At 40.8% G+C, this 26,600-nt stretch overlaps 1 protein-coding gene across 3 annotated transcripts in view; it reads left to right on the top strand.

The window, feature by feature from the left end:
• The first annotated feature begins 2,963 nt into the window (after positions 1–2,963).
• The window catches only part of CHD1L (chromodomain helicase DNA binding protein 1 like), a 64,541-nt gene continuing 40,904 nt past the window's right edge, over positions 2,964–26,600 (top strand). The window contains exons 1-5 of one of the 3 annotated variants that reach the window (XM_019956684.2): positions 2,964–3,130; positions 21,228–21,340; positions 23,943–24,049; positions 24,615–24,729; positions 25,322–25,353. In XM_019956684.2, coding sequence (XP_019812243.2) covers positions 2,998–3,130; positions 21,228–21,340; positions 23,943–24,049; positions 24,615–24,729; positions 25,322–25,353 — 500 coding nt within the window. In that variant the 5' untranslated portion in view covers positions 2,964–2,997. Of the gene's footprint in view, positions 3,131–3,189; positions 3,476–21,227; positions 21,341–23,942; positions 24,050–24,614; positions 24,730–25,321; positions 25,354–26,600 lie in introns of those variants that run through there. The other 2 variants (XM_019956680.2, XM_019956681.2) reach the window with 2 other exon arrangements.

The raw sequence follows: 26,600 nt of genomic DNA, 5'->3' as shown, positions 1-26,600 counted from the left end.
GGTTTATGTAAGTCTCAAGGAATTTGGAGTGGTGGGTTCAGACACGTACACATGGGGTATAAAAGATTTTCACAAATGCTGGTCAGGGTCCTTGGCTAAGAGGAGACTCTGCCTTGGGCCCGCCGGTGCAATAAACTGCACTCCACTATCTGCATTGTCCTTCTGAGTGAGTTTGTTTCCCGGAACGCGGAACGCGTGGCTACAACAGGAGGGAGAGTGAGAGAGAATGGGAGAGACGAGTGCCTCGCCCTCTCCGGGTTTCGGCACCAAGAATGTAAGGTATAGTTCGGGCAAGGCAGAAAAGGAGAGATGACCTCAGTGGAGCCAGGTTACCTTTATTCAGGCAAGGAGGGGTGACAGTCGGCCAAACGACCAGGCTGAGCACGAGATGGATCAGGGAGGCTTCATATTTAAAGGGAGGTTTGTGGAAGCAATAAGGGAAACGTTAGTCAGGCGGAACGTTTTGGGTAATCTTTGGTTGAGATGGCATTTGTAATTGAACAGGGGGTGGGAGGTTTTGGGCAGGGGGTGATAAGTCCCAGGTAGATGCAACAGGCTGGGAGCATCAGGATGGGACTTAAAGTTTGGTTTTGTTTTCTCCGAAGTTAGATGATTCAGCAAGGGCCTTTGAGACCATTGTTTTCTTTTCTAGGCCCAAAGACTCCTTCAACTCTGTTTCTCTTTCAACTTAACATTTATCTCTACCTAATTTTATTTGCTTACCACTTATCTCCTCCTTTTAAAACATAACCCCCAGTCATGTCCGACTCTTTGTCACCCCGTGGACTGTAGCCCACCAGGCTCTTCCATCCATGGGATTCTCCAGGCAAGAATACTGGAGTGGGATGCCATTTCCTTCTCTAGGGGATCTTCCTGACCCAGGGATTGAACCCAGGTCTCCCTCATTGCAGGCAGAGGCTTTAACCTCTGAGCCACCAGGGAAGCCCATTCACTTTCACTTTCACTGTCTCCTCCTTTTAAAACATAACCCTAATTTAAAATACAAACAATATAATTTACTTAAATGTTCTATAGATGAAATGAGTGGCCTTTGTCTCCAGGGCCAAAAGAGTTCTTGGCACAAAGATGTTCAGTCAGACATCTTTGAGACAGAATGACTCAACATTAACTTTGCAGTGCTTTGAGTATTTTTATGAATAAATCAACCGGAAGGCATGTCTTTTGTAGCAATTTTCACCCTTTATTTATAGGGCATGGAGATATGGGGAGTGCAACTTTAATCTGTGTTTACTGAAGGTGGAAGCGCCAAGATTAACCTAAACAGGAATTTAGTATTTTCATATTACCCAGAGAATAGTATATGGGTCCAGCTCTGCTGCTGCTGCTAAGTCACTTCAGTCGTGTCTGACTCTGCGCGACCCCACAGACGGAAGCCCACCAGGCTCCCCCATCCCTGGGATTCTCCAGGCAATTCTCCAGGATTCTCCAGGAGTGGATTGCCATTGCCTTCTCCTATGGGTCCTGCTCAGCTTTGTTCAATTACCATTCCAAGTCAGTTTCCTCAGCTGTCATGTGGGGACAATTATGGTACCTATTTATAGGGTTATTGGGTGGGTTACAGGAGAAAATCACAGAAAGCTCTTAGGGGAGTAACTAACTGCATCAATAAATGCAGCAATTTGTACACTACTAATCATCAGTTCATGGGAAATAGATGGGGAAACAGTGGAAACAGTGTCAGACTTTATTTTTTTGGACTCCAAAATCACTGCAGATGGTGACTGCAGCCATGAAATTAAAAGACGCTTACTCCTTGGAAGGAAAGTTATGACCAACCTAGACAGCATATTCAAAAGCAGAGACATTACTTTGCCAACAAAGGTTCGTCTAGTCAAGGCTATAGTTTTTGGATGTAAGAATTAGACTGTGAAGAAGGCTGAGCACCGAAGAATTGATGCTTTTGAACTGTGGTGTTGGAGAAGACCCTTGAGAGTCCCTGGGACTGCAAGGAGATCCAACCAGTCCATTCTGAAGGAGATCAGCCCTGGGTGTTCTTTGGAAGGAATGATGCTAAAGCTGAAACTCCAGTACTTTGGCCACCTCGTGGAAGAGTTGGCTCATTAGAAAAGACTCTGATGCTGGGAGGGATTGGGGGCAGGAGGAGAAGGGGACGACAGAGGATGAGATAGCTGGATGGCATCACCGACTCGATGGACGTGAGTCTGAGTGAACTCCGGGGGTTGGTGATGGACAGGGAGGCCTGGGGTGCTGTGATTCATGGGGTCGCAAAGAGTCGGACACGACTGAGCTACTGAACTGAACTGAAGTGAATCATAAATTACTACACCTTGCTGCTGCTGCTTTTAAGTCGCGTCAGTCGTGTCCAACTCTGTGCGACCCCATAGACGGCAGCCCACCAGGCTCCTCCGTCCCTGGGATTCTCCAGGCAAGAATACTGGAGTGGGTTGCCATTTCCTTAACCAGTGTATTCAATCAAAGCTGATGCTGAGTCATGGTAACTCGCTAACACATAGCTTCAATTTGCTCTCTATAATTCACTTGAGAAATCCATTGTGGCCATGACATTCTTCGTATGTTTAATTTACTACCATTCAGAGGTTCTGGCCTACAGACTACAGGGAGCAAGTAAGGATTTCAGGGCCCAAACCAATTAATACTGTAAACTGAACTCTACAATGTTGCCGAAAATCGCTGGGGGGCAGAGCTATAACCCCAGAAGCCAACAGAGCACATTTAATGTTGATTAAATAACAAGTGAATGACGAGCGTTTCAGGTGATCAGTCGCCTAGAGCGGACATAAGCTCAGCCCAGAGACACACGTGTGAGCGGCCCCACATGCACCCAGCTGCAAGCATTCAACAGCGGGTAGGGGACCTTCGAGCACCCTCGGCTCTCAAAACTCAGAGCAGGAGCGCCCTCTGGCGGTGGCGGCGTCCGGGGGTTCTGGCCGAGAACGTCGGGAAGGACGCTCGAGGGGCGGGGCGGCGGCGCGGGGCGGTGCTTCGCCCGAGTGGATGGAGCGTGTGGGAGCTGCGACCCCGGAGGGCGACATGCCCGGCTTTCTTATGGCTCTTCAGAGCAAGAGCCGAGCCCAGGCGCCGCGGGCGCGGGTGCAGGAGCAGGACTTGCGACAGTGGGGCCTCACAGGTCAGTGGCTTCAGGCGAACTTCCGCCCACGCCGGCCGACTCGCTGGGACTCTCCTCGCCCGGGCCTCTGTACCCGTTGCCAGGAACGGTCCGGCGGCGCCGCGGGTGGATCTTCCCGTCGGTTTCAAACCTACAGACACCAGGGCCTTCCTTTCCCGCCCTTGCGGCGGGGCTGGGCGGAGAGGAACTCCGCCTTGTGCCGGGTGGCCATTGCCCCGCCTGCGCAGCGCGCGCGGCTGGCGGACGCGGGAGAAATGGGATTCCCAGAGGGGGAAGCCCGCTGCTCCAGCTACCCGGCGCGCCGGCCCTGGGGAGGTGGAACTTGTTGAGGCCCCTGTCGCTGAGGTAAGACGTTCCTCTCTCTCAAGAGGCGGAGACTGTCCTGGCGCCCCTAGGGTGTGGGTTTCAAGTTTGTGTTCTGGTGGGTTTGGAGGCCTAGCTTGGGGCGTTTAATTGGTTGCTTCTGTAAAACGATCAGAACTCGTCTCCGAGCTTCAGTTTTCTTCTTCGTTTACCCGGCTCGCACAGTTCTTTGATAGTTCTCCACTGGTTAATTCTCCTCCAACGTTATAATTTGAAATACGAAGCTAAGCAAAGTTCATCAGCGCTTTTCTGCGTGCAACTATTTTATTTGTACTGGCCCTTCCCTAGAATCTTAGAAGCGCAAAGCTTGCATCCCCTTGAGGTCTTCAGGCAGGGAGGCTGATCGTGTTTCTGGATGGAGACCACAGGGTGGAGAGTTGTTGTTTGTTGTTGTTTAGTCGTTAAGTCGTGTCTTATTCTTTTGCGACCCCTGGACTGTAGCCCGCCAGGCTCCTCTGTCGGTGGGATTTCCCAGGCAAGAATACTAGAGTGGGTTGCCATTTTCTCTAGGGGACCTTCCCATCCCAGATATCGAGCCCATATCTCTTGCGTCTCCTGCTTTGCCACCCGGGAAGCTCGTAAGGAATGTTATTCATGTTAAATGTGAATTTATGGTCTGATGCTTATGTGTTTGGTGTAAAGTTTATCTGTTTATAAAGCCAGAGTTTATACGTGCTTGTGTGTTTGCCTATTTCCTTGCATGTGTTTTTGGGTATGATACGATGTGTGAGAGAAGGCTAGATCAAATGTGCACATTGATACTGGACTGTTGATAATTCACCTGGAGAAATATACACATGGACCAGTGCTGTTATAGTAAAATTGACAAGATAGGTACGAGATTGCAGGTTTGCCTGGAAGAATTAGAGTGAGTGAATGAAGAGGTAAATAGACAAATACGGAAGTTTGGTGCTGGGCATGGATAAGTGCGTAGTGTGGAGAAAGGAAAAAGTAGAAAAGTATACTCAGAGGAATAACCATTTAATATTGTAACTTGAAATTCCTATTTCTATTTGAATAAATTAATGTTCTGAGAAACTATTCTTTGGTTAAAAATGCTTACTGAATTTTCATTTTTTCATTTTTATTTTTTGTATTTTTAAAAATTATTTGTGTTTTTTTTCCTTCTGATTTTTTCATTTTTAACAGAAGTAGTACATGTTTTCTGTAAAACATTTAGGGTAATATTCTATGCATAAAGGAGAACAGTAATATACATAATTCTATGACATACTATTATGTTTCCTGCCAGTTCTTGGCCTTTGCATGCATGCATATGTTTGTATATATAATTTCTTTTTCTCTCTCTTTTCCATGGTGGGGCCAGGACTGAGGGAGAAGTGCAAAAATGGGCTTTCATTTTTATGAAACCATAAATTTTTTCCTTATTGTCATTTATTCTTCAATATATTTAGTGCGTATATGTGTGCTAAGTCACTTCAGTCATATCCAACTCTTTGTGATTCTGGATTGTAGCCTGCCAGGCTCCTGGAGTGGGTTGCATATTTAGTAGGTACAGGCTGATTTTTTCATTTTTTATTTTTATTTTAGAGATTAATCTCATCATTTATTTCGTTTGCTATTTTCTTCCATTTTGAGGATTGTCGTTTCATCTCATTTATGGTTTTCTTTGCTGTACAAAAGCTTTTAAGTTTAATTAGGCCCCATTTGTTTATTTTTGTTCTTATTTTCATTACTGTAGAAGGTAGGTCTAAAAAGATCTTGTGGTGATTTATGTAAGTGTTCTTCCTGTGTTTTCCCCTAAGAGTTTTACAGTATCTGGTCTTTAATCCATTTTAAGTTTATTTTTGTGTATGTGTTAGGGAGTGTTCTAATTCATTCTTTTACACGTGGCTGTCCAGTTTTCCCAGCATCACTTATTGAAGAGACTGTCTTTTCTCCATTGTATTTACATGCTTCCTTTGTCATAGATTAGGTGACCATAGGAATGTGGGTTTATCTCTGGGCTTTCTATCCTGTTGCATTGATCTAATATTTCTGTTCTTGTGTCAGTACCATACTGTCTTGATTACTGTTGCTTTGTAGTATAATCTGAAGCCAGAGAGTCTGATTCCTCCTGCTCCATTTTGTTTTCTCAAGATTGCTTTGGCTATTTGGGGTCTTTTGTGTTTCCATACAAACTGTAAAATTTTTTTCTTTTAATTCTGTGGAAAATGCCATTGGTAATTTGATAGGGATTGCATTGAATCTGTAGGTTGCTTTGGGTAGTATTGATTCTTCCAAGAACATGGTATATCTCTCACCTGTTAGTGTTATCTTTGATTTCTTTCATCAGTTTCTTAATAGTTTTTTGAGTACAGGTCTTTTACCTCCTTAGGTCGGTTTATTCCTAGATATTTTATTTGTTTTGTTGCAGTGGTAAATGTTGTTTTTTTTTGTTTTTTTTTAATCTTTCCTATCTTTTATTGTTAGTGTGTAGGAGTAATAGAAATTTCTGTGCATTAATTTTGTATACTGCAGCTTTACCAGATTCATTGATTGGCTCTAGTGGTTTTCTGCTGGCGTCTTTAGGATTTTCTGTGTATAGTTTCATGTCATCTGCAGACAGTGACACTTTTGCTTCTTTTTCTCCCGTGTGGATTCCTTTTCTTTTTCTTATCAGATTGCAATGGCTAGACTTCCAAAATTATGTTGAATAATAGTGGTGAGAGTGGACATCCTTGTCTTATTCCTGATCTTAGAGGAAATGCTTTTAGTTTTTCACCATTGAGAATGATGTTTGTGGTGGGTTTTTCATATATGACCTTTATGTTGAGATAGATTCCCTCTATGCCTACTTTCTGGAGGATTTTTATCATAAATAGGTGTTGAATTTTGTCAAAAGCTTTTTCTGCATCTATTGAGGTGACCATATGGTTTTTATTCTTTAATTTGTTAACATGGTATATCATATTGATTTGCATTTGTTGAAGAATCCCTGCATCCCCAGGATGAAGCCCACTTGATCATGATGTATGATCCTTTTAATATGTTGTTGTATTCTGTTTGTTAGTATTTTGTTGAGGATTTTTGTGTCTGTGTTCATCAGTGATATGGTCTGTAATTTTCTTTTTTTGTGATATCTTTGTCTGGTTTGGGTATTAGGGTGATGGTGGCCTTGTAAATTGAGCTTGGAAGTGTTCCTTCCTCTGCAGTTTTTTGGAAGAGTTTGAGAATGAGTGTTAGCTTGTCTCTAAATGTTTGATAGAATTCGCCTGTGAAGCCATTCTGGTCCTGGACTTTTGTTTGTTGTAAGATTTTTAATTATAGTTTCAATTTCATTACTGGTGATTGGTCTGTTTATATTTTCTATTGGTTTAGTCTTGGTTCAGTCTTGGAACATGGTACCTTTCTAAGAATTGGTCCATTTTTTCCATGTTGTCCATTTTATTGGCAAATAGTTGTTTTAAGTAGTCTCTTTTGATCCTTGGTATCTCTATGGTGTCAGTTGTAATTTCTCCATTTTTCATTTCTAATTTTATTGATTTGAATCTTGTCCCTTTTATCCTTGATGAGTCTGGCTAAGGGTTTATCAATAACCAGCTGCAGTTTCATTGATTTTTGCTATTGTTTTATTTCTACTGGGTTGGCCAAAAAGTTAATTCAAGTTTTTCCATAGTATCTTATGGACAGACTCAAAGGAATTCTTTGGCCAACTCAGTATTTCATTTATTTCTGCTCTGATTTTTATGATTGCTTTAGGTATAAGGTTAGGTTGTTTGAGTTTTTTCTTGTTTTTTGAGGTAGGACTGAATTGCTATACACTTCGTTCTTAGAACTTCTTTTGCTTCATAGGTAGATTTTGGGTCATCGTATTTTCATTTGTTTCTATGTATTTTTAAATTTGCTCTTTGATTTCTTCAGTGATGTCTTGGTTATTTTATGTCATATTGTTTAGCCTCCTTGTGTTTGTGGGGTTTTTTTGTTTTTTACATTTCCCCCCCCCTGTTATTGACTTCTGGTCCCATAATGTTGTGGTCAGAAAAGATACTTGATACGATTTCAGTTTTTTAAAATTTACTGAGGCTTAATTTGTGACCCATGATGTTATCTATCCTGGAGAATGTTCCATGTGCACTTGAGAAGAAAGTGTAATATGCTGCTTTCGGGTAGAATGTCCTATAACTAGCAATTAAACCTGCCTGGTCTATATTGGCATTTAAAGCCCGTGTTTCCTTATTTTCTGTCTAGGTGATGATTCCATTTGTGTAAGTTGGGTGTTAAAGTCCCCCACTATTATTGTGTTCCTGTCAGTTTTCCTTTTTATGGCTGTTAGCATTTTCATTATTTATTGAGGTGCATACATATTTATGTGTTATATCTTCTTGGATTTATCCCTTGATCATTATGTAGTGACCTTCTTTGTCTCTTTTAAGTCTTTTTATTTTTACGTCTGTTTTATCTAAGTATTGCTATTCCCGCTTTCTTTTGATTTCCATTTGCATGGCGTGTCTTTTTCCATCCCCTCACTTTCAGCCTGTATGTGTCTTTAGGTCTGAAGTAAGTCTCTAGTGTGCTGTGTGCTTAGTTGATCAGTCATGTCCAGCTCTTTGCGATCACATGGACTGTAGCCTGCCAGGCTCCTCTGTCCATGGAATTCTCGAGGCAGGAGTACTGGAATGGGTTGCCATTTCCTTCCCAAGGGGATCTTCCCAACCCAGGGATCGAACCCAGGTCTCCAGCATTGCAGGCAGATTCTTTACCATCTGAGCCACCAGGGATGAACCATACATTCAGATCTTATTTTTGTATCCATTCAGCCAATCTGTTTCTTTTGGTTGGAGCATTTAATCCATTTACATTTAAGATAATTATCAATATACATGTTCCTATTACCATTTTCTTTATTATTCTGGGTGTGTTTTTGTAGGTCTTTTTGTTCTTTTGTGTTTCCTGCCTGGAGTTTAGCATTTGTTGTAAAGCTGTTTTGGTAGTGCTGAATTCTCTTAGCTTTTGCTTGTCTGTAAAGCTTTTGATTTCTCCTTTGAATCTGAATGAGATCTTTGCTAGGTAGAGTAAAGTAGGTTTTTCCCTTTCATTATTTTCAATATATCCTGCCAGTCTCTTCTGGCCTGCAGAATTTCTTCTGAAAAATCAGCTGATAACTTTGTGGAGATTCCCTTGTATGTTATTTTGCTTTGCATTTCCCTTGCATTAGTATTTTTTTTTTTATTTAGTATTTGTTTGATTAATATGTGTCTTGCCATGTTTCTCCTTGGGTTTATCCTGTACGGGACTCTGCTTCTTAAACTTGGATGGCTATTTCTTTTCCCATGTTAGGGGATTTTTCGGCTATAATCTCTTCAAATATTTTCTCAGACCCTTTTTCTTTCTCTTTTTTCTTCTGGGATCACTGTTATTCAAATGTTGGTGAGTTTAAAGTCTCTGAGACTCTCATTTCTTTCCATTCTTTTTCTTTATTCTGCTCCTTTGCAGTTATTTCCACTATTCTACCTTTTAGCTCACTTATGCATTCTTCTGTCTCAGTTATCCAGCTATTGATTCCTTCTAGTGTATTTTTAATTTCATTTTTATTTATTTTAATTGGAGGATAATTACAATATTGTGATGGTTTCTGCGATATTCAATATGAGTTGGCCATAGGTATACTACACACATGTCCCCCCAATCCTGAACCCCCTCCCACCCCCCTCCCCACTCCACCCCTCGAGGCTGTTCCAGATCACTGGCTTTGGGTGCCCTGCTTCATGCATCAGACTTGCACTGGTCATCTATTTTACATATGGTAATGTATATATTTCAGTGCCATTCTGTCAAATCATCCTTCACTCTCCTTTTCCCACTGAGTCCAAAAGTCTATTCTTTACGTCTGTATTTGCTGCCCTGTATGTAGCATTGATTGTCGGTGCCATCTTTCTAAATTTCGTGTGTGTGTATATATACATATATATATATATGTATATATACACATATATGCATTAGTATACAGTATCTGTCTTTCTCTTTCTGGCTTATTTCACTCTATAATAGGCTCTATTGCTATTGCTAAGTCACTTTAGTCGTGTCCGACTCTGTGTGACCCTATAGACGGCAGCCCACCAGGCTTCCCCGTCCTTGGGATTCTCCAGGCAAGAACACTGGAGTGGGTTGCCTTCTCCAATGCATGAAAGTAAAAAGTGAAAATGAAGTTGCTCAGTCATGTCCGACCCTCATCGACCCCATGGACTGCAGCCTTCCAGGCTCCTCCATCCATGGGATTTTCCAGGCAAGAGTACTAGAGTGGGGTGCCATTGCCTTCTCTGATAATAGGCTCTAGGTTCATCCATCTCATTAGAACTGACTCAAATGCATTCTTTTATAGCTGAGTAATATTCCATTGTGTATGTGTACCACAACTTTCTTGTCCATTCATCTGCTGATAGATACCTAGATTGCTTCCATGTCCTGGCTATTGTAAATAGTGCTGCAATGAACATTGGGGTACATGTGTCTCTTTCAATTCTGGTTTCCTCAGGGTATACGCCCAGCATTGGGATTGCTGGGTTGTATGGCTGTTTTATTCCGAGTTTTTTAAGGAATCTCCACACTGTTTTGTATAGTGGCTGTACTAGTTTGCATTCCCACCAACAGTGGAAGAGGGTTCCCTTTTCACCACACCCTCTCCAGCATTTAGTGTTTGTAGACTTTTTGATGATGGCCATTCTGACCAGCTTGAGATGACACCTCATTGTGGTTTTGATTTGCATTTCTCTAATAATGAGTGACGTTGAGCATCTTTTCATATGTTTATTAGCCATCTATATGACTTCTTTGGAGAAATGTCTGTTTAGGTCTTTTGTCCACCTTTTGACTGAGTTGTTCATTTTTCAGGTATTGAGCTTCGTGAGCTGCTTGTGTATTTTGGAGATTGTCACTTGTTTAGTTTGCTATTATTTTCTCCCATTCTGAAGGCTGTCTTTTCACCTTGTTTATAGTTTCCTTTGTTGTGCAAAAGCTTTCAAGTTTAATTAGTCCCATTTGTTTATTTTTGTTTTTATTTCCATTACTCTGGGAGGTGGATCATGAGGATCTTCCTGTGATTTATGATGGAGAGTGTTCTGCCTGTGTTTTCCTCCAAGAGTTTTATAGTTTCTGGTCTTACATTTAGGTCTTTAATCCATTTTGCATTTTATTTTTGTGTATAGTGTTAAAAAGTGTTCTAGTTTCATTCTTTTACATGTAGTTGATCAGTTTTCCCAGGACCATTTGTTGAGGCTATCTTTTCTCCATTATGTATTTTTGCCTCCTTTGTCAAAGGTAAACTCTGCATAGGTGAGTGGATTTAGCTCTGGACTTCCTAGTTTGTTCCATTGATCTATATTTCTGTCTTTGTGCTAGTACTGTACTGTTTTGATAGCTGTAGCTTTGTAGTGTAGTCGTAAGTCAGGAAGGTTGATTCCTCCAGTTCTGTTCTTTCTCAAGATTGCTCTAGCTGTTCAGGGTCTTTTGTGTTTCCATACAAATTATGAAGTTGTTTGTTTTAGTTCTGTGAAATATACCATTGGTAGTTTTGATAGGGATTGCATTGAATCTATAGATTGCTTTGAATAGTAAATTCATTTTCATTATATTGATTCTTCTAATCCAAGAACATAGTATATTTCTCTGTTTGACTTCTTTCTTCAGTGTTTTAGTTTTCTGTATATGAGTCTTGTCTCTTTGGGTAAATTTATTATTAAGTATTTTATTCATTTCAGTGCAATGGTGAATGGGTTTGTTTTCTTAATTTCTCTTTATGATTTTTCAATGTTAGAGTATAGGAGTGCAATGGATTTCTGTGTATTAACTTTATATCCTGTGACTTTACTATATTTATTGATTAGTTTTAGTAATTTTCCAGTGGCGTCTTTAGGTTTTCTATGTAGAGGATCATGTCATCTGCAGTGAGAGTCAATTCTTTTCCAATGTGGATTCCTTTTATTTTCCTTCTCTGATAGCTGTGGCTAGGACTTACAAAACTATGTTGAATAGTAGTAGTGAGAGTAGGCACCCTTGTCTTGTTCCTGCTTTTAGAGAAAATGCTTTCAATTTTTTGCCATTGAGGATAATGTTTGTTGTGTGTTTATTATATATGACTTTTATTATGTTAAGGTATGTTCCTTCCATGCCTACTTTCTGGAGAATTTTTATCATAAATGGGTATTGAATTTTGTCAAAGGCTTTCTCTGCATCTACTGAAGTAATCATATGGTTTTTATCTTTAAGTTTGTTGAGATGGTGTATCACATTGATTAGTTTGCAAATATTGAAGAATCCTTGCACTGGAATAAAGCCCACTTGGTCATGCTATATGATCTTTTTAATATGTTGTTGGATTCTGTTTGCTAGAATTTTTTTGAGGATTTTTGCATCTATGTTCATCAGTGATATTGGCCTGTAGTTTTCTTTTTTTGTGGCTTCTTTGTCTGGTTTTGGTATCAGGGTGATGTTGGCCTCATAGAATGAGTTTGGGAGTTTTCCTTCCTCTGCAATTTTCTGGAAGTTTGAGTAGAATAGGTGTTGGCTCTTCTCTAAATTTTTGGTAGAATTTACCTGTGAAGCCATCTAGTCCTGGGCTTTTGTTTGTTGGAAGATTTTTTTATTACAGTTTCGATTTTCATGCTTGTGATTGGTCTGTTCACATTTTCTGTCTTCCTGTTTCAGTTTTGGAAGGTTATACTTTTCTAAGAATTTGTCCATTTCTTCCAAGTTGTCCATTTTATTGGCATATAGTTGCTGATAGTAGTCGCTTATGATCTTTTGTGGAGAAGGCAATGGCACCCCACTCCAGCACTCGATCTTTTGTATATCTGTGTTGTCTGTCTTAATTTCTCCATTTTCATTTCTAATTTCATTGATTTGAGTCTTTTTTTCCTTGACAAGTCTGGCTAACAGTTGTGTACTTTGTTTATCTTCTCAAAGAACCAGCTTTTAGTTTTATTGATCTTTGTTATAGTCTCCTTCATTTCCTTTTCATTATTTCTATTCTGATTTTTATGATTTATTTCCTTCTACTAACTTTGGGTTTTTTGTTGTTATTCTTCTTTTTCTAGTTGTTTTAGGATTAAGGTTAGATTGTTTGTTTGATGTTTCTCTTGTTTCTTGAGGTTGGCTTGTATTGCTATGAAGTCCCTCTAAGCATGGCTTTTACTAAATCCCATAGATTTTGCATTGTTGTATTTTCATTATCATTTGCTTCGATGCATATTTCTATTTCCATTTTGATTTCTTCAGTGATCTGTTGGTTGTTCAGAAGCATTTCGTTTAGCCTTCATATGTTTGTGTTTTTTATACTTTTATATTTTTCTGTAGTTGATATCTTAGTTGTAATCAGAAAAGATGCTTGAAATGATCTCAATTTTTAAAAAATTTACCAAGGCTTAATTTGTGGCCCAGGATGTGATCTACCCTGGAGAATGTTCCACATGCACTTGAGAAAAAGATGAAATCCATTGTTTTTGGGTGAAATGCCCTGTAGATACCAATTAGGACCAACTGGTCCAATGTATCATTTAAAGCTTGAGTTTCCATGTTAATTTTCTGTCTGGATGATCTGTCCATCAGTGTGAGTGGGGTATTAAAGTCCCCCACTATTATTGTGTTATTGTTGAGTTCTCCTTTAATAGTTGTTAGCATTTGCCTTATGTATTGAGGTGTTCCTATGCTGGGTGCATATATATGTTTACAATTTTTATGTTCTTTTCTTGGATTAATCCCTTGATCATTATGTACTTCTTTGTCAAAGTGTCCTTTGTCTCTTATAACTGTCTTTATTTTAAAGTCTATTTTATCTGATATGAGTATTGCTACTTCTGCTTTGTTTTGGTCTCCATTTGCATGAAATATTTTTCCTAGCCCCTGACTTTGAGTCTGTATGTGTCCCTAGGTTTGAGATGGATCTTTTGTAGGCAGCATATAAAGGGGTCTTGCTTTTGTATCCATTTGGCCAGTCTCTGTCTTTTGGTTGGAGCATTTAACCCATTTATATTTAAGGTAATTATTGATAAGTATTATCCTGTTACCATTGTGTTTGGGGTTTGTTTCTATAAACCTTTTTTCTGTGTTTCCTGTCTAAATAAGATCCTTTAGCATTTGTTGAAGAGCTGGTTTGGTGGTGCTGAATTCTCTTAGCTTTTGCTTGTCTGAAAGCTTTTGATTTCTCCTTCGAATCTGAATGATATCCTTGCTGGGTAGAGTAATCCTGGTTATAGGTTTTTCCCTTTCATCACTTTAAGTATATCCTGCCATTCCCTTCTGTCCTGCAGAGTTTTTGTTGAAAGATTGACTGTTCTCCTTTCAAGTTGTTTGGTGCTTTTATTATTTTTTCTTTGTATTTAATTTTTGTTTGATTAATAAGTATCTTGGCATGTTCCCCTTGGGTTTATACTGTATGAGATTCTCTGGGTTTCTTGGACTTCGGTGGCTATTTCCATCCCCATTTTAGGGAAGTTTTCAACTATTACTTCCTCAAATATTTTCTCATGCCCTTTCCTTTTGTCTTCTTCTCCTGGGATGCTTATAATTCAAATGTTGGGGTGCTTAACATTGTCCCAGAGGTCTCTGTGACTGTCCTCATTTCTTTCTATTCTTTTATCTTTTTTCTACTCTGCTTCATTTATTTCCACCATTTTGTCTTCCAGTTCACTTACCCTTTCTTCTGCCTCAGGTACTCTACTGTTGGTTCACTCCAGAGTGTTTTTAATCTCAGTTATTGCATTGCTCATTGCTGATTGACTATTCTTTATTTCTCCTAGATCCTTGCTAAACATTTCTTTCATCTTCTCAAGCCATGTGTCTAGTGTGCTTATCTGTATCTCCATTTTGCTTTCAAGATTTTGGATCATCTTTACTATCATTATTCTGAATTCTTTTTCAGATAGACTCTATCTCCTCTTTGGTTTGGTTTGGTGGGTTTTTACATGTTCCTTCACCTGCTGGGTATTTCTCTGGCTTTTCATTCTGTTGCTGTGTTTGCGGTCTCCTTTCTTCTGGCTGGAGGGTTGTAGTTCCTCTTAGTTGTGGAGTCTGCTCCCTATGGGTAGGGTTGGACCAGTGGCTTGTGAAGATTTCCGGACTGGGTGAACTTGTGTGTGTATTCTGGTTGATGGAGCTGGATCTCATCTCTCTGGAGGGCAGTGCAGTGTCCAGTAGAGAGTTTTGGGGTATCTGTGAATTTGGTGTGGCTTTGGGGAGCCTGTCTGTTAATGTTCAAGATTGTGTTCTGTTTTGCTGGAGGATTAGCTTGGGATGTCTTGCACTGGAGCTTGCTGGCTCTTGGGTGGAGCTTAGACTCAGTGTAGGTGTGGAGGGTTTTGGGTGGACTCTGGTGTATTAATGTTCTCTGTTGTCAGGAGTTTTATGATGGTCAGAAGTTCTGGAGTTGAGCCTCCTGCCTCTGGGTTTCAGTCCTGACATCTTACAGTAGCATCAAGACTTCTCCATCCACATAGCACAAAAGACAAAACCCATAGGTTAATGATGAAACAACTCTCCACAGCCAGGAACACCCAAAGGGAGTCACAGAGTTTATATAGAGAAGAGAATAGGGAGGAAGGAGAAAGAGGGGACCAGGAGAAAAAAAGAGTCAAAAGGGAAGAGCAATCAAGCTAATAATCAACTCCCTAGGTGAAAATGGGTACTAAAAATTAGGCTCTTAAAGATACAAAATTAATAACAAAAGATAGAAAAGCAAAAATTAAGAACCTGGAATAAAAACTAGACTCTCAAAAGCACAATGTGAAAATACGGAATTTATTTCAAAATTAAGTTGTTTTTTTTTTTTTAAGTGAAATTAGGCTATAAAAACTAAAGGAGTAACAAAGAGCTGTATTAGGACAGTATGAGGGGAAAAAAGAAAAATAAGAGGGGAAGAAAGAAAAAACAGGAATTGAAATATGAGAAAGTAAAAAATAATAAAATTTTTGAAAATTAAAAAAATAATAATAATGAAGAAAAAAGTTTCTTTTAAATATTTCAGTAAGAAGCAGAGGGATATATATGGTGGTAGTGAGATGAATGTTCATTTGATTTCTCTGTGTTTCTGCTAGTTGAGTTGCCTACTCAGAAAGTCCTCCAGTATATCTAGGAATGTCTCTGGAGCTGTTGTGGGCAGCGTGGAGTCAGTTCAGTGTCAGATATTCCCTTATTCCAGCTGTAGTTGTTCCCAACGTGTACAGTTGCCCCTCAAATGCACAGTCTCAGTTTGACTGTGGGGTTTTAATCTGTTGCACCTGCTGCTTCTGGGGCAGTTCCCCCTTCTTTTCTTTGCTTAGGCTGGCCTCCTCTGTTTGCAAGTTTTCCTTCAGTGTCTGATCTCCACCCTGACATGAAGGGGTGAAACTGGCCACTTATTCAGGCTCACTTGTGCTGTGGAGACAGCAAGTGAAAGTGTCAGTCACCAAGTTGTGTCCAACTGTTTGCAATCCCATGGACTGTACTTCAGGCTCCTCTGTCCATGGGATTCTCCAGGCAAGAATACTGAAGTGGGTTGCCATTCCCTTCTCCAGGGGATCTTCCCACCCAACCCAGGGATTGAACCCAGGTCTCCTGCATTGCAGGCAGTTTCTTTACTGATTGAGCCATGAGGGAAGATGTGGAAAGGGAGGGACACTGCAAACAGGCACCACTGGTGTGTGTGGGGAGCCCTTGAAATGGATGGATCACCCAGGAATTGCCATAGTTCAAGGCGGTGTGCACCTGCTGAGTCCAAGTGCTAGGGCTCCCGAGTGCAGGGTGCACCATGGGGGCACAGCCCCAGGTGGGCCATGCATCTCCTCAGGGGAGTTGGTCTCAGGCTGTGATACCCTCTATAGCTCTGTGGTGTCCAGGATCCTGGGAACACGTGGGTAGCGGCTGGTGGCTTGCTCACAGCTTGGGGGAGATGCGGTGTTTGGGGCTGAGATTGCAGCGGCTCCTTGCTTTCTGCCTCTGGCTGCTGCTCACCTGCCTCTCTGCCTCTGAGGAGAGTCTTCATTTATTGTGTTGTTCATCACTGTCTATTTGTTCTTTAATTCTTTAGGTCCTTGTTAAACATTTCTCGTATTTTCTCTATCCTTGCCAAGAAATGGGTCCAGCTCTGGAGTTTGCAGGCAGTTGGGTGGAGATGGGCCTTGGTGCTAGGATGAAGACCTCTGGGAGAGTTCACATTGATTAATATTTCCTGGATCTGAAGTTCTCTATTAGTCCAATGGCGTGGTGTCAGTTCCCCCACCACAGGGTCTCAGATCCAAGCCCTGGCCTGGGAACCAAGACCCTGCAAGTCATGTGGCATAGCCAAAAAAAAAAAAGCAATAAACAGAAAAAGAGCAGAACAATACCAAAGGACAAAAATAAGATAAAATTAGAAAAATTAAAAACATATAGAACAAGAGAACAATAAAAATAAAAGTGGAACAAGACAGAACCACAACAGCAAAAAAATTAAAAAAAAATAATATAAAAATAAAAGATAAAAAAGAAAAAGAGTTCCTTGGTGCTTTCTCTAGCCATGTTCTTGCCCCCCATGGTGAGCTGTAGCCTATCCCTGCCTCCCCAGTAGACCTCAACACTTCTCTGGTTAGGTCTCTGGACTCTCTGTGTCAGCCCCACCTTTGCGTGTGTTCCTCTCACCAGCATCTGTTCCTGAAGCTGGCCTGGAGCACACGTGCCCGCATAGGCCTCCATATGCATGCTCAAAGGGTTGTTGAGCATTTTTTACTGAGGTTTGTTTTTGCTTTGTAGGCTCTTGCTTGCATTGAAAAATTAAATATTTGTCATGTATAATGGAAATATGTTTTCTGACGTGTTATTTGTCTTTTGATTTTGTTGCATGTGTGTATGTATATCAGTGATGATGTTTAATAATTCTTTGTAGTCAGAACTTGTAGCCTTGTAGCATGTGAGTTTTGCCATTAGCATTCTGCTTAGAAAGGACTGCTATCCTGAATTTGTACTTAATGGCCTAAATGTTTTTCTTCTAGTATAATTATGGTTTTTCATTTTACATTAAAATTTTCATTTCCCCAGAAATTTATTAGGAGAGAACTTGACTCTATTCCTTTCCCCCAAATATGGAACAAAGTGCCTGCTTTTTGGAAATTGCTGACTTAAATAAGTATTTTGTTCTGCGGTAAGCAGTCGTCTTCTTAATAGTGTCAGAGATACATCCCATTCATTTGGTGAACTTTAGAAACTCAAAATACATTGTATCATAAAGGTGTGTTTGGATTGCAATTTTTTTTTTGGAATATGCAGAAAGCTGACAGTTGGCCTTCTGGTTTTTTCCTTCTGGTAATTTATGTCATTTGCCTCTGACTGCTTTTAAGATACTTTCTTTTAAGTTTTTAGAAACCTAATTATGATGTATCTTGGTATATATTTCTTTGGGTTTATTTTTTTATTCTCTTTGAAGTTCATTCAGCTTTTTGAATCTGTAGATCTTTTGCCAAATTGTGGAAATTTTTCAGCCATTCTTTCTTTGAGTACTTTTTTAGCTCTGTCCTGTTTCTCTCTCTCTCTGGGATGCTGATGAATGAATGTAGATCTTTTGTTAGAGACTTGCGGTTCCCTGAAGCTCTGTTTTCAGTCTGTTTTCTCTCTGTTTAGATTGAGTAATTTCTGTGGTTCTGCCTTCCAGTTCACTGATTCTTTTTTCTAGTCTGCTATCAAGCCCATCTTCTGAGTTTTTTACTTCGGTTATTGTAGTTGTTAGTATATTATTTTTCTTTGTACTTTCTATTTCTTTACTGATGCTTTCAATTTTTTTTTCAATTATTTTAATAAACATGTTCATAGTTGCTTGTTGAGGCACTTTTATCATTGCTGGTTTAAAATAAGTGTAACACCTGTGTCATCTAGATGTTGGCATCTCTGGATTGTCTTTTTTCATTCAGTTTGAAATCTTCCTGGTTCTTGGTATAATGAATGTTTAATAAAACTGGACTTTTTTTTTTTTAAATTTATTTTAGCTGCACAGGGTCTTCATTGTGGCACGTGGGCTTCCCTAGTTGTGGTGTGCAGAGTAAGTTTCCATATGTGGAATCTTAGTTTCCTCATCAGGGATTGAACCTGGGCTTCCTGCATTGGGAGCGTGAAGTCTTATCCCCTGGACCACCAGGGAAGTTCTTACTTTACATATTGAGACTCAAGGTCTCATTTAAACCTTTTGTTCAGTTGTCTATGCTGCTCTAGCAGGGAAAGGTGGTTGCTGCCTTGTTACTACCAGGTGGAAATAGAAATCAGACTCCACCTCTGAGCTTTTCTTAATACCTGGAAATAGGGAGGGGGTTTGTCCGTCCTTCTGGGTGAGAATGAGAGTACTAGTTCCTAATCTGGTCCCCATGGGCACTGTGCTAGGGGTGGTCTCATTAACCCAAGGCAGTGATAAAAATCCTGAGTCTCCACTAGGCCTCCTTTAACACTGTAGGGCCGGTTGGGGATGGGGCTCATATGATCTAGTAGGAATCTAAGTTCAGGCTCCCTATGTGGTCTCTACTGACACTGTAGGGGAGGGAAAAGTGAAGTGGGACGGCTTCATTATTGGTGAATGGGATGAAGATCCTGACTGCCTGGTTAGCCGTCTCCAGTACCTTCCTCCTAGGGGTGATGGGAACTTCACTGAATCTCTTGAGGGTGGAGGTCTAGGCTCCCATTTGGCCTTTGCTGGTGTGGATGGGGCCACAGATTTTTCCCTTTAGTGTTTGGCTTAACTAGAGTGGTTATTGTCCAGAAGTTATAAGTTTTGTCTCTCTAGGCTTTCTTTTCCCTTTGGCTATGGAAACAGGCTTTTGTTAAACTTTTCTTTACTGTGTACATTGGCATTTCTGGGTGGTTAATTTCTTCACCTCTAAGTCTGAGCTATATGAGGCAAAAAGAAACCCAGGGAACTCATAACTGTTGTTTGCTGGCTCCCAAGGTTACTAACCAGTCTGCCTTCTTTGGCCCCACCTTTTCAGAGTCATCTTGTTATGTTCATTTTCTTTGTAATATTCAGAATTTTTAGTTGTATTATCCAGAGGAATGATGAAAAGAACATCTCTATGTCCCCAAAAGCAGAAGTCTCCAAGGTTCATATTTTAATCTTCTTTAAATTTTCTGGATTTTCCCACATGCAATATGGGGATGATACCTAGCATGAGCTTGTTACTACTTTAAATTGGGTAAATTAATGTACATTGTTTACTACTCTCTCTGGTATTTAGTGGAGAAGGCAATGGCACCCCACTCCAGTACTCTTGCCTGGAGAATCCCATGGACAGAGGAGCCTGGTGGGCTGCAGTCCATGGGGTCGCTAAGAGTTGGACAGGACTGAGTGACTTCACTTTCACTTTTCACTTTCATGCATTGGAGAAGGAAAGGGCAACCCACTCCAGTTTTCTTGCCTTAAGAATCCCAGGGATGGCAGAGCCTGGTGGACCTGCTGTCTGTGGGGTTGCACAGAGTCGGACACGACTGAAGCAACTTAGCAGCAGCTGGTATTTAGTAAGTACTTAATATCAAAAATAGTAATCCTTTATCTGCCTTACTTGCCATCAGTATCTTTTTTTCATTTGTCATTTGCCTTTTAAAAAACGCTTTATTTTTGTTTGCGCTGGTCTTTGTTGCTGCGTGCGTGTTTTCTCTAGTTGCAGTGTGGTCGCTAGTCGTGGTGCACAGCTTCTTACTGCAGTGCCTTCTCTTCTGCAGATCACGGGCTCTAGGGTGTGTGGGCTTCAGTGGTTGGCAGCACCAGAGTGCTCTCTAGAGTGCAGGCTCAGTAGTTGTGGCACAGGAGTTTAGTTGTTCTGCACTATGTGGAATCTCCCCAGACCAGGGATTGAACCCATGTCCCTGGTATTGGCAGGTGGATTCTTAACCACTGGACCACCAGGGAGGTCTGCCTTTTATTTTTATGGAGGGTTTTTTTTTTTAATGTACTAAATTATTGTTTCTTTTCTAAACAAAAATTACATATATAAAGTAAATGTCTTTATTTAAAAATTATAATTATATACCTACATAAAAAATAACTTGTTAATCTTTTAAATGTTTTACAATTGTATGTTGCCCAGTTTCTTTTTAAAGGTGATGAGTTCAAACCAGAGTTTTACTTTTGTTAATAGTTTTTCTATAAAGTATGTTTGGGATTTCCCCCCTTCGGAAGATATGGCTAGTCTCTGAAACTGAATTTCCCCCACCCCACCCCAGAGAAAGAGGCAGCAGGAGCTCTCTGGACTTCAGACATCTATTTTCTGCTGTCCTTGTACATTGGTAAACACCGCCGGTGCAACACTGTTTGCATTCTTAACAGCATTGCTTCTGGATTCAAACTTGATTTAATCTCATCCTGTCTTGATTTTTTTTGTTTCCTTTAGCATCCAGTGGCAGATTTAAATGGTTGCAGTTAAGCAAGCAGACACGTGTATCACCCATGTGTTGTTTTTTGCTGTTACGTTGCATCAGTAAAACCTCATTTCCTAGAATGGACACTGGCATGAGACTCAGGCAGTCTGGAGGCCAGATCCCAGGTTGATTTTCTCATCTGCCAAGTGGATCCTGTAACACTGACAGGCTGTTTTAGGGCTTTGACTATAGTGGTGGCAAAGTTTGTTAAAAAAAATAGTGTGAAAGTCAGCAAATATTTACATATCTGTAACTTCTCGGCAAAAGATACGTCCAGTAGGCTTGGGGTATGGGTAATTAGCCTGTGTTCTTTGGTTGAAGGTCTTGAACATAGCCTGTGTGTGTGCTGAAATGTCTACTCTTCTGACTTGCTGTTTGTTTGTTTTTTTATTTCTAGGGATCCATCTACGCCCTTATCAGCTGCAGGGAGTCAACTGGCTAGCCCAGTGCTTCCACTGTCAGAATGGCTGCATCCTGGGGGATGAGATGGGCTTGGGTAAGACCTGCCAGGTATGTTACTGTGGAGCGAGTACTGTTTACCTCTACTGGAATACCTCCTTACAACTCATTCCTGTTTTTAGCTGCCAACTATTGGGATGTATTTTTATACTAGGAGGTATACAGGTATTTTTATACCTGAGCTTTTGTTACGAGATCATGACCTTGGACTTGGCTTTTCTCATTATGGGGGTGGTTTTGAACTGTCACTACCTTTGTTTTAATCTAACCCTTGACATATAGAATTACAATTAATGGGCAGGATTTTCTATATAAAGCAAATATACCTGTCCCAGGGATCAAATTGGCTCTTCCCTCTTTAGTAATACTTTACTAGTTAACTGGATCACTTTTAATATTAGTCTCCCTCAGTGGATGGTGGGGCTACTTTGCATTTCTCCGCCATGCTAGAGAATTACAGAGGAGGTACTCTGTTTGCTAAAATGACCTGGCCTTCCAGTGGTAGGAATCAGACCTACCTCCTTGGGTAGAATCAGACGTGACTTCCTTGGGCATGGATTACCAGGTTTTGTCTTGAGATTGATCCTGCCAGTAGGATAATCACCAGTACAGCTCATGTTGACAGAGGTCAGCGGTAGTCTTGGATTGATGGAAAGTCCAGACACAGATACCCCTTGGGTTCATCACACAAGGTTTATTCCTCTGTAGTGTACCAAAGAAAGTCAGTGCAGTCAGGGGATACAGCAGAGGCAATTGAGTAGAAACCATGGAAGTATAAGTTTCTTGATTCCAAAGGTTTCATCATTGAACCCACAGAGTGAGTGAAGTTCCCATTAGTCCTTTTAGAAGGACTAACCTCTCCCCTTAAGTCTGACCTCACATAGTAAACATCAAGCTGGAGCAATTCTGCTCAGAGTCTAGTCTGACCATGTTGAAAGTGAAAGTGAATGTTGCTCAGTCATGTCCAACTCTTTGTGACCCCATGGACTATACAGTCCATGGAATTCTCCAGGCCAGAATACTGGAGTGGGTAGCCTTTCCCTTCTCCAAGGGATCTTCCCAAACCAGGGATCAAACCCAGGTCTCCCACATTGCAGGTGGATTATTTTCCAGCTGAGCCACAAGGGAAGCCCAAGAATACTGGAGTGGGTAGCCTATCTCTTCTCCAGCAGATCTTCCTGACCCAGGAATCGAACCAGTGTCTCCTGCGTTGCAGGTGGATTCTTTACCAACTGAGCTATCAAGGAAGCCCCTGACCATGTTGGCGATGCCTTAATCTAGATGTACCTCATCAGTCTTGGGGTTTTTCAGGATACAGTATGACTTCTGAGCATGGTTCCCCAAGGTAGCTATTTATCACTCTCAGATGTCTCAGGCAGTAATCCTGGTTCTAGTATATTCCTGAACTGAGAGCTATGGAACAAAGAGAAGTATCCCAGTGTTTCTGGGAGGCAGGCCAATGGACTCTTAGATTCAGGTACAGAGCCCTCTGTGTAGTCTCCTGTGCAGTATCCATTTATCATGGCAAGCTTTTAAAGAAACTTCTCTAGTCAAAAATGTGTACAGCCAGGTCCTAAAATAGGCTATTAGGCTTTACAGAGATTTTCAATTTAGACCCTGATGTGAGTTTATGAGGCATTATTTATTGTTTGTTTTCCTCACTGGAATGTGTGCCCCAGGAGAGCTAGGAGTTTTGTTTATTTTGTTAACTGTTCTACACCAGAGTTCAGAATAGAGCCCGGTGAACAGAGGGCACTCCATTAGTGCATGGGCTTCCCAGGTGGTGCTGGTGGTAATGCAATGCTTAGTCACTCAGTTGTGTTCAACTCTTTGCGAGCCCATGGACTGTAGCCCACCAGGCCTCCTCTGTCCATGGAATTCTCCAGGCAAGAATACTGGAGTGGGTTGCCATGCCATCCTCATGCTAGTGGTAAAGAACCTGCCTACCAGTGCAGGTAGACATAAAGAGATGTGGGTTCGATCCCTGGGATGGGAAGATCCCCTGGAGGAGGGCACAGAAGCTCACTCCAGTATTCCTGCCAGGAGAATCCCGTGGACAGAGGAGCCTGGCGGACTGCAGTCCCTGGGATTGCTGAGTTGGATAGACTGAAGCAGATTAGTGTGCAAGCATGCACGCATAAATCCATGTGGGGGGAAGTTAGGAAGGAAGGAAAACATCCTCCTTTAGGAGACCTGGCCAACAGCAGAGGCCAGCGTGTGGTTGGTCGTCTTCACAGTCATATCTTGATTCTTCTTAGCATGTGTTTTTAGAGCATTCCTAACTTTGTGCCTCATTTGCCTTGTTTTCATTGATTTCTGCTGTCTGTCCCTGATACTTTCCTTTGTATGAAAGGTTCAGTTACATAAATTTTGAGCACTATTGCTTGTTGACTGTTGATGTAATTGAGTACCGTCAATGTCTTCGGCAATTGTATCAAATCTTACCTGATTTCACTCTAGGAATGGATGACTCTCCTAATGTGTGCAAGATTGTACATTATTTTTTTGTAAAGCCAGTCTTGTTTAATAGATTGTGTTTATACTGTATTCTTTTTGATGCAATTATAGGTGTTCTCTGCAAGGCTGTGGGAACTTTATAATTATTTCTCATGCGGAAAGGTGATCAAAACTGCCTTCTTTTTCTGTGTTCCAGACTATTGCACTCTTCATTTATTTGGCAGGAAGATTAAATGATGAAGGACCATTTCTGATTCTTTGTCCCTTGTCTGTTTTGAGCAACTGGAAAGAAGAGATGGAGAGGTACAGAGGAGTAGATGTAGTTGAAAATTTTTTTTTACTTTTTTTTCTGGGTACTATGTGAAATATGATAAAACAACATATTGTCCTAAGCAGTGAGTTTATTTTTTCCAGAAAACTCTGACCTGAGGCAGTGTAGAGAAAGAATGAGGATCAGATGAGGGAGGGAGGGTCCAATGGATGTTTTTGTTGCCTTTTGGCAATTTGAAGGTCAGTACTCGTTTTTAGTAAATTTGCTGAACTGAGGAAGAAACCATCCTTTTCATAGTGATACAGTGACATTTCATAGGAAGTAATGAATGTGGGAAAATATTTTTCTTTTAAGAATTAACACAAGGTCCTTTTAGATGTTCATCTGACCCTTCTCCCTCTTCACATGGGGACTTAGTCACCCTTAGGTTTGTCCATTACTCTAGTTGAGGTTTCAGGGTCTCAGGACTCGTTCTGGCTGCAAAGCATCCTGAGGTCTGTACATCTGTAATCCTTCCATGAAATGTCATTTTCCAGACATGCACCCCTTGTCCATGGCTCTGTGTTTGTGTTCATTTACCTCTTTTCTTGGATTCAGATTTGCTCCAGGTCTTTCCTGTGTAACATATGCAGGTGATAAGGACAAGAGAGCCTGCCTACAGCAAGACCTGAAGCAGGAGTCACGTTTTCATGTGCTGCTAACTACCTATGAGGTATCTGTTTGTTTTTCTACAGCCAGAACTCTTAACCTGGGACCTTAGAAGTTGTAGAATCCTCTGGAATTACATTTAGTTTTTTTGAGGGCTCATGTTATTCTAGGAGGAAAGTCTGAGGAAAGTCTGTTTTCGTTTGATTCTCACAGAGGTCCTGTGAGCAAAGGGAGTGAAAAACTATTGTTAGTTCGATATCTCTCCCTCTTTCTTGGTGGATCAAGGGGGAGGGCTTCCCAAGGAGGCAGCACTTGAGCTGTCTTTTGGGCAATGAGTAGAAGAAGGTAGGATGGGCTGAGGCATCATCTGTTACTAGAGGATGGGAAAGGAAGATGAAGATACTTAGTTCTCGTCTCTGTTCTCATTCTTCAAGCTAAGAATGTCCAGACTCCTGTAAGCAAGCCCTTCTACGCGTTCATGCCTCCCTTTGTCTGTAAGATGCTGCCATCCAGAGGTTATGCTCGGAACTCTTGTACATAGTCAATGAATGAGACAGCTAAATCCAGTAGTTTAGGAGAGTTAATAAAAGACTAGCTTAGTAATGTCAGAAGTATATCAATATCAGCCTTTACAATGCGTTTTCCTTAATTTTCAGATTTGCTTGAAAGATGCATCTTTTCTAAAGTCGTGAGTATGTTGCACTACTTCAGAAATTGTCCTGAATGTGTCATGAGAGTAATGTCTTTCCTTCACATTTTTTCCCCTGGTTTGTCATCTGTGAGTCTTACTGGGTGTGTGGCACGGCAGGAGTCTTACAGTCCAAGCCCGTACTCTTTACTGTGTCTACGTAGATTCCCTGACTTAACCTCTGTGAACTTCAGCTTCTTTATCTGTAAAATGAGGACAGCTGCTGTGAGGATTAAGTGAGATAAGCTGTATGTGGTGGGTGGTTAGTAGATACCAGATTCTTTACATCACAGCTTGTATAGATGCCTGTCAGGACTGCTGTGTGGAAATTCTACTACAACATAGGGGAATTATTTGAGCTTTTTTCTGGAAAAATCCTAAAATAGCCATCAGTGCTATAAAGTTAACTTTTTATTTTTTAAATAATTTTATTTATTATTTTGGCTGTGCCTCGTCTTCATTGCTGCACAGGCTTTTTCTTTTCTCTAGTTGTGACAAATAGAAGCTACTCTCTAGCTGCGGTGCACAGACTTCTCATGTGGTGGCCTCTCGTTGCGGAGCACGGGCTCAAGAGCTGTGGCGCACGGGCTTAGTTGCTCTGCAGCATGTGGGACCTTCCTGGCCAGGGATCAGACCTGTGTCCCCTTCATTGGCAGGTGGATTCTTTACCACTGAGCCACCAGGAAAGCCCTAAAATTAGCTTTTTAGAGAGGGATTTTTAAGTAAATTTCTTTCCAGTTATTGGCTTACAGGTCTCAAATCAGCTCATAAAGTACAGGCAACTTAGGTGTAACTCTTATACTACCTGGTACTTATACAGTGGTAGGGCTGCCGTGTTGCAGTATGTGGTTAAGCCAACACTTACCTTATAAATTAAACAAGAGCTCAGTTTTGGGTGAATAAGAAGATATATTGACAGTTTCATTCTCATAGCATGTGTACTTATGGTTAGGTGGGGTTTGTTTCTTTAATATTCAGGACCTTTACAGAGTGCTTTATCAATAATATAAATGTTATTTCATACCCAGGCTCTTCTGAGTTGGATTTTTATTTTCATCTTATTTTGAAACACTAAAGACTCAGTCACAGATTTCATGACTTCCATGTAGTGTTTTGTTTCATTCATGTTTCATTTAAATACGCGTATTACTTTACTTTTCTTAAAAAAAGGATACGCTTTCCCTCTCACTTCTTTTTTATTGTCAACATCCAACTTAATATGTATTAAAGATCTCTTCTCTGGAAAG

The sequence above is a fragment of the Bos indicus genome, chromosome 3 (genome assembly GCF_029378745.1).
Source record: "Bos indicus isolate NIAB-ARS_2022 breed Sahiwal x Tharparkar chromosome 3, NIAB-ARS_B.indTharparkar_mat_pri_1.0, whole genome shotgun sequence".
NCBI classification, from domain to species: Eukaryota; Metazoa; Chordata; class Mammalia; order Artiodactyla; family Bovidae; genus Bos; species Bos indicus.
This window is presented reverse-complemented; position numbering and strand designations above follow the sequence as displayed.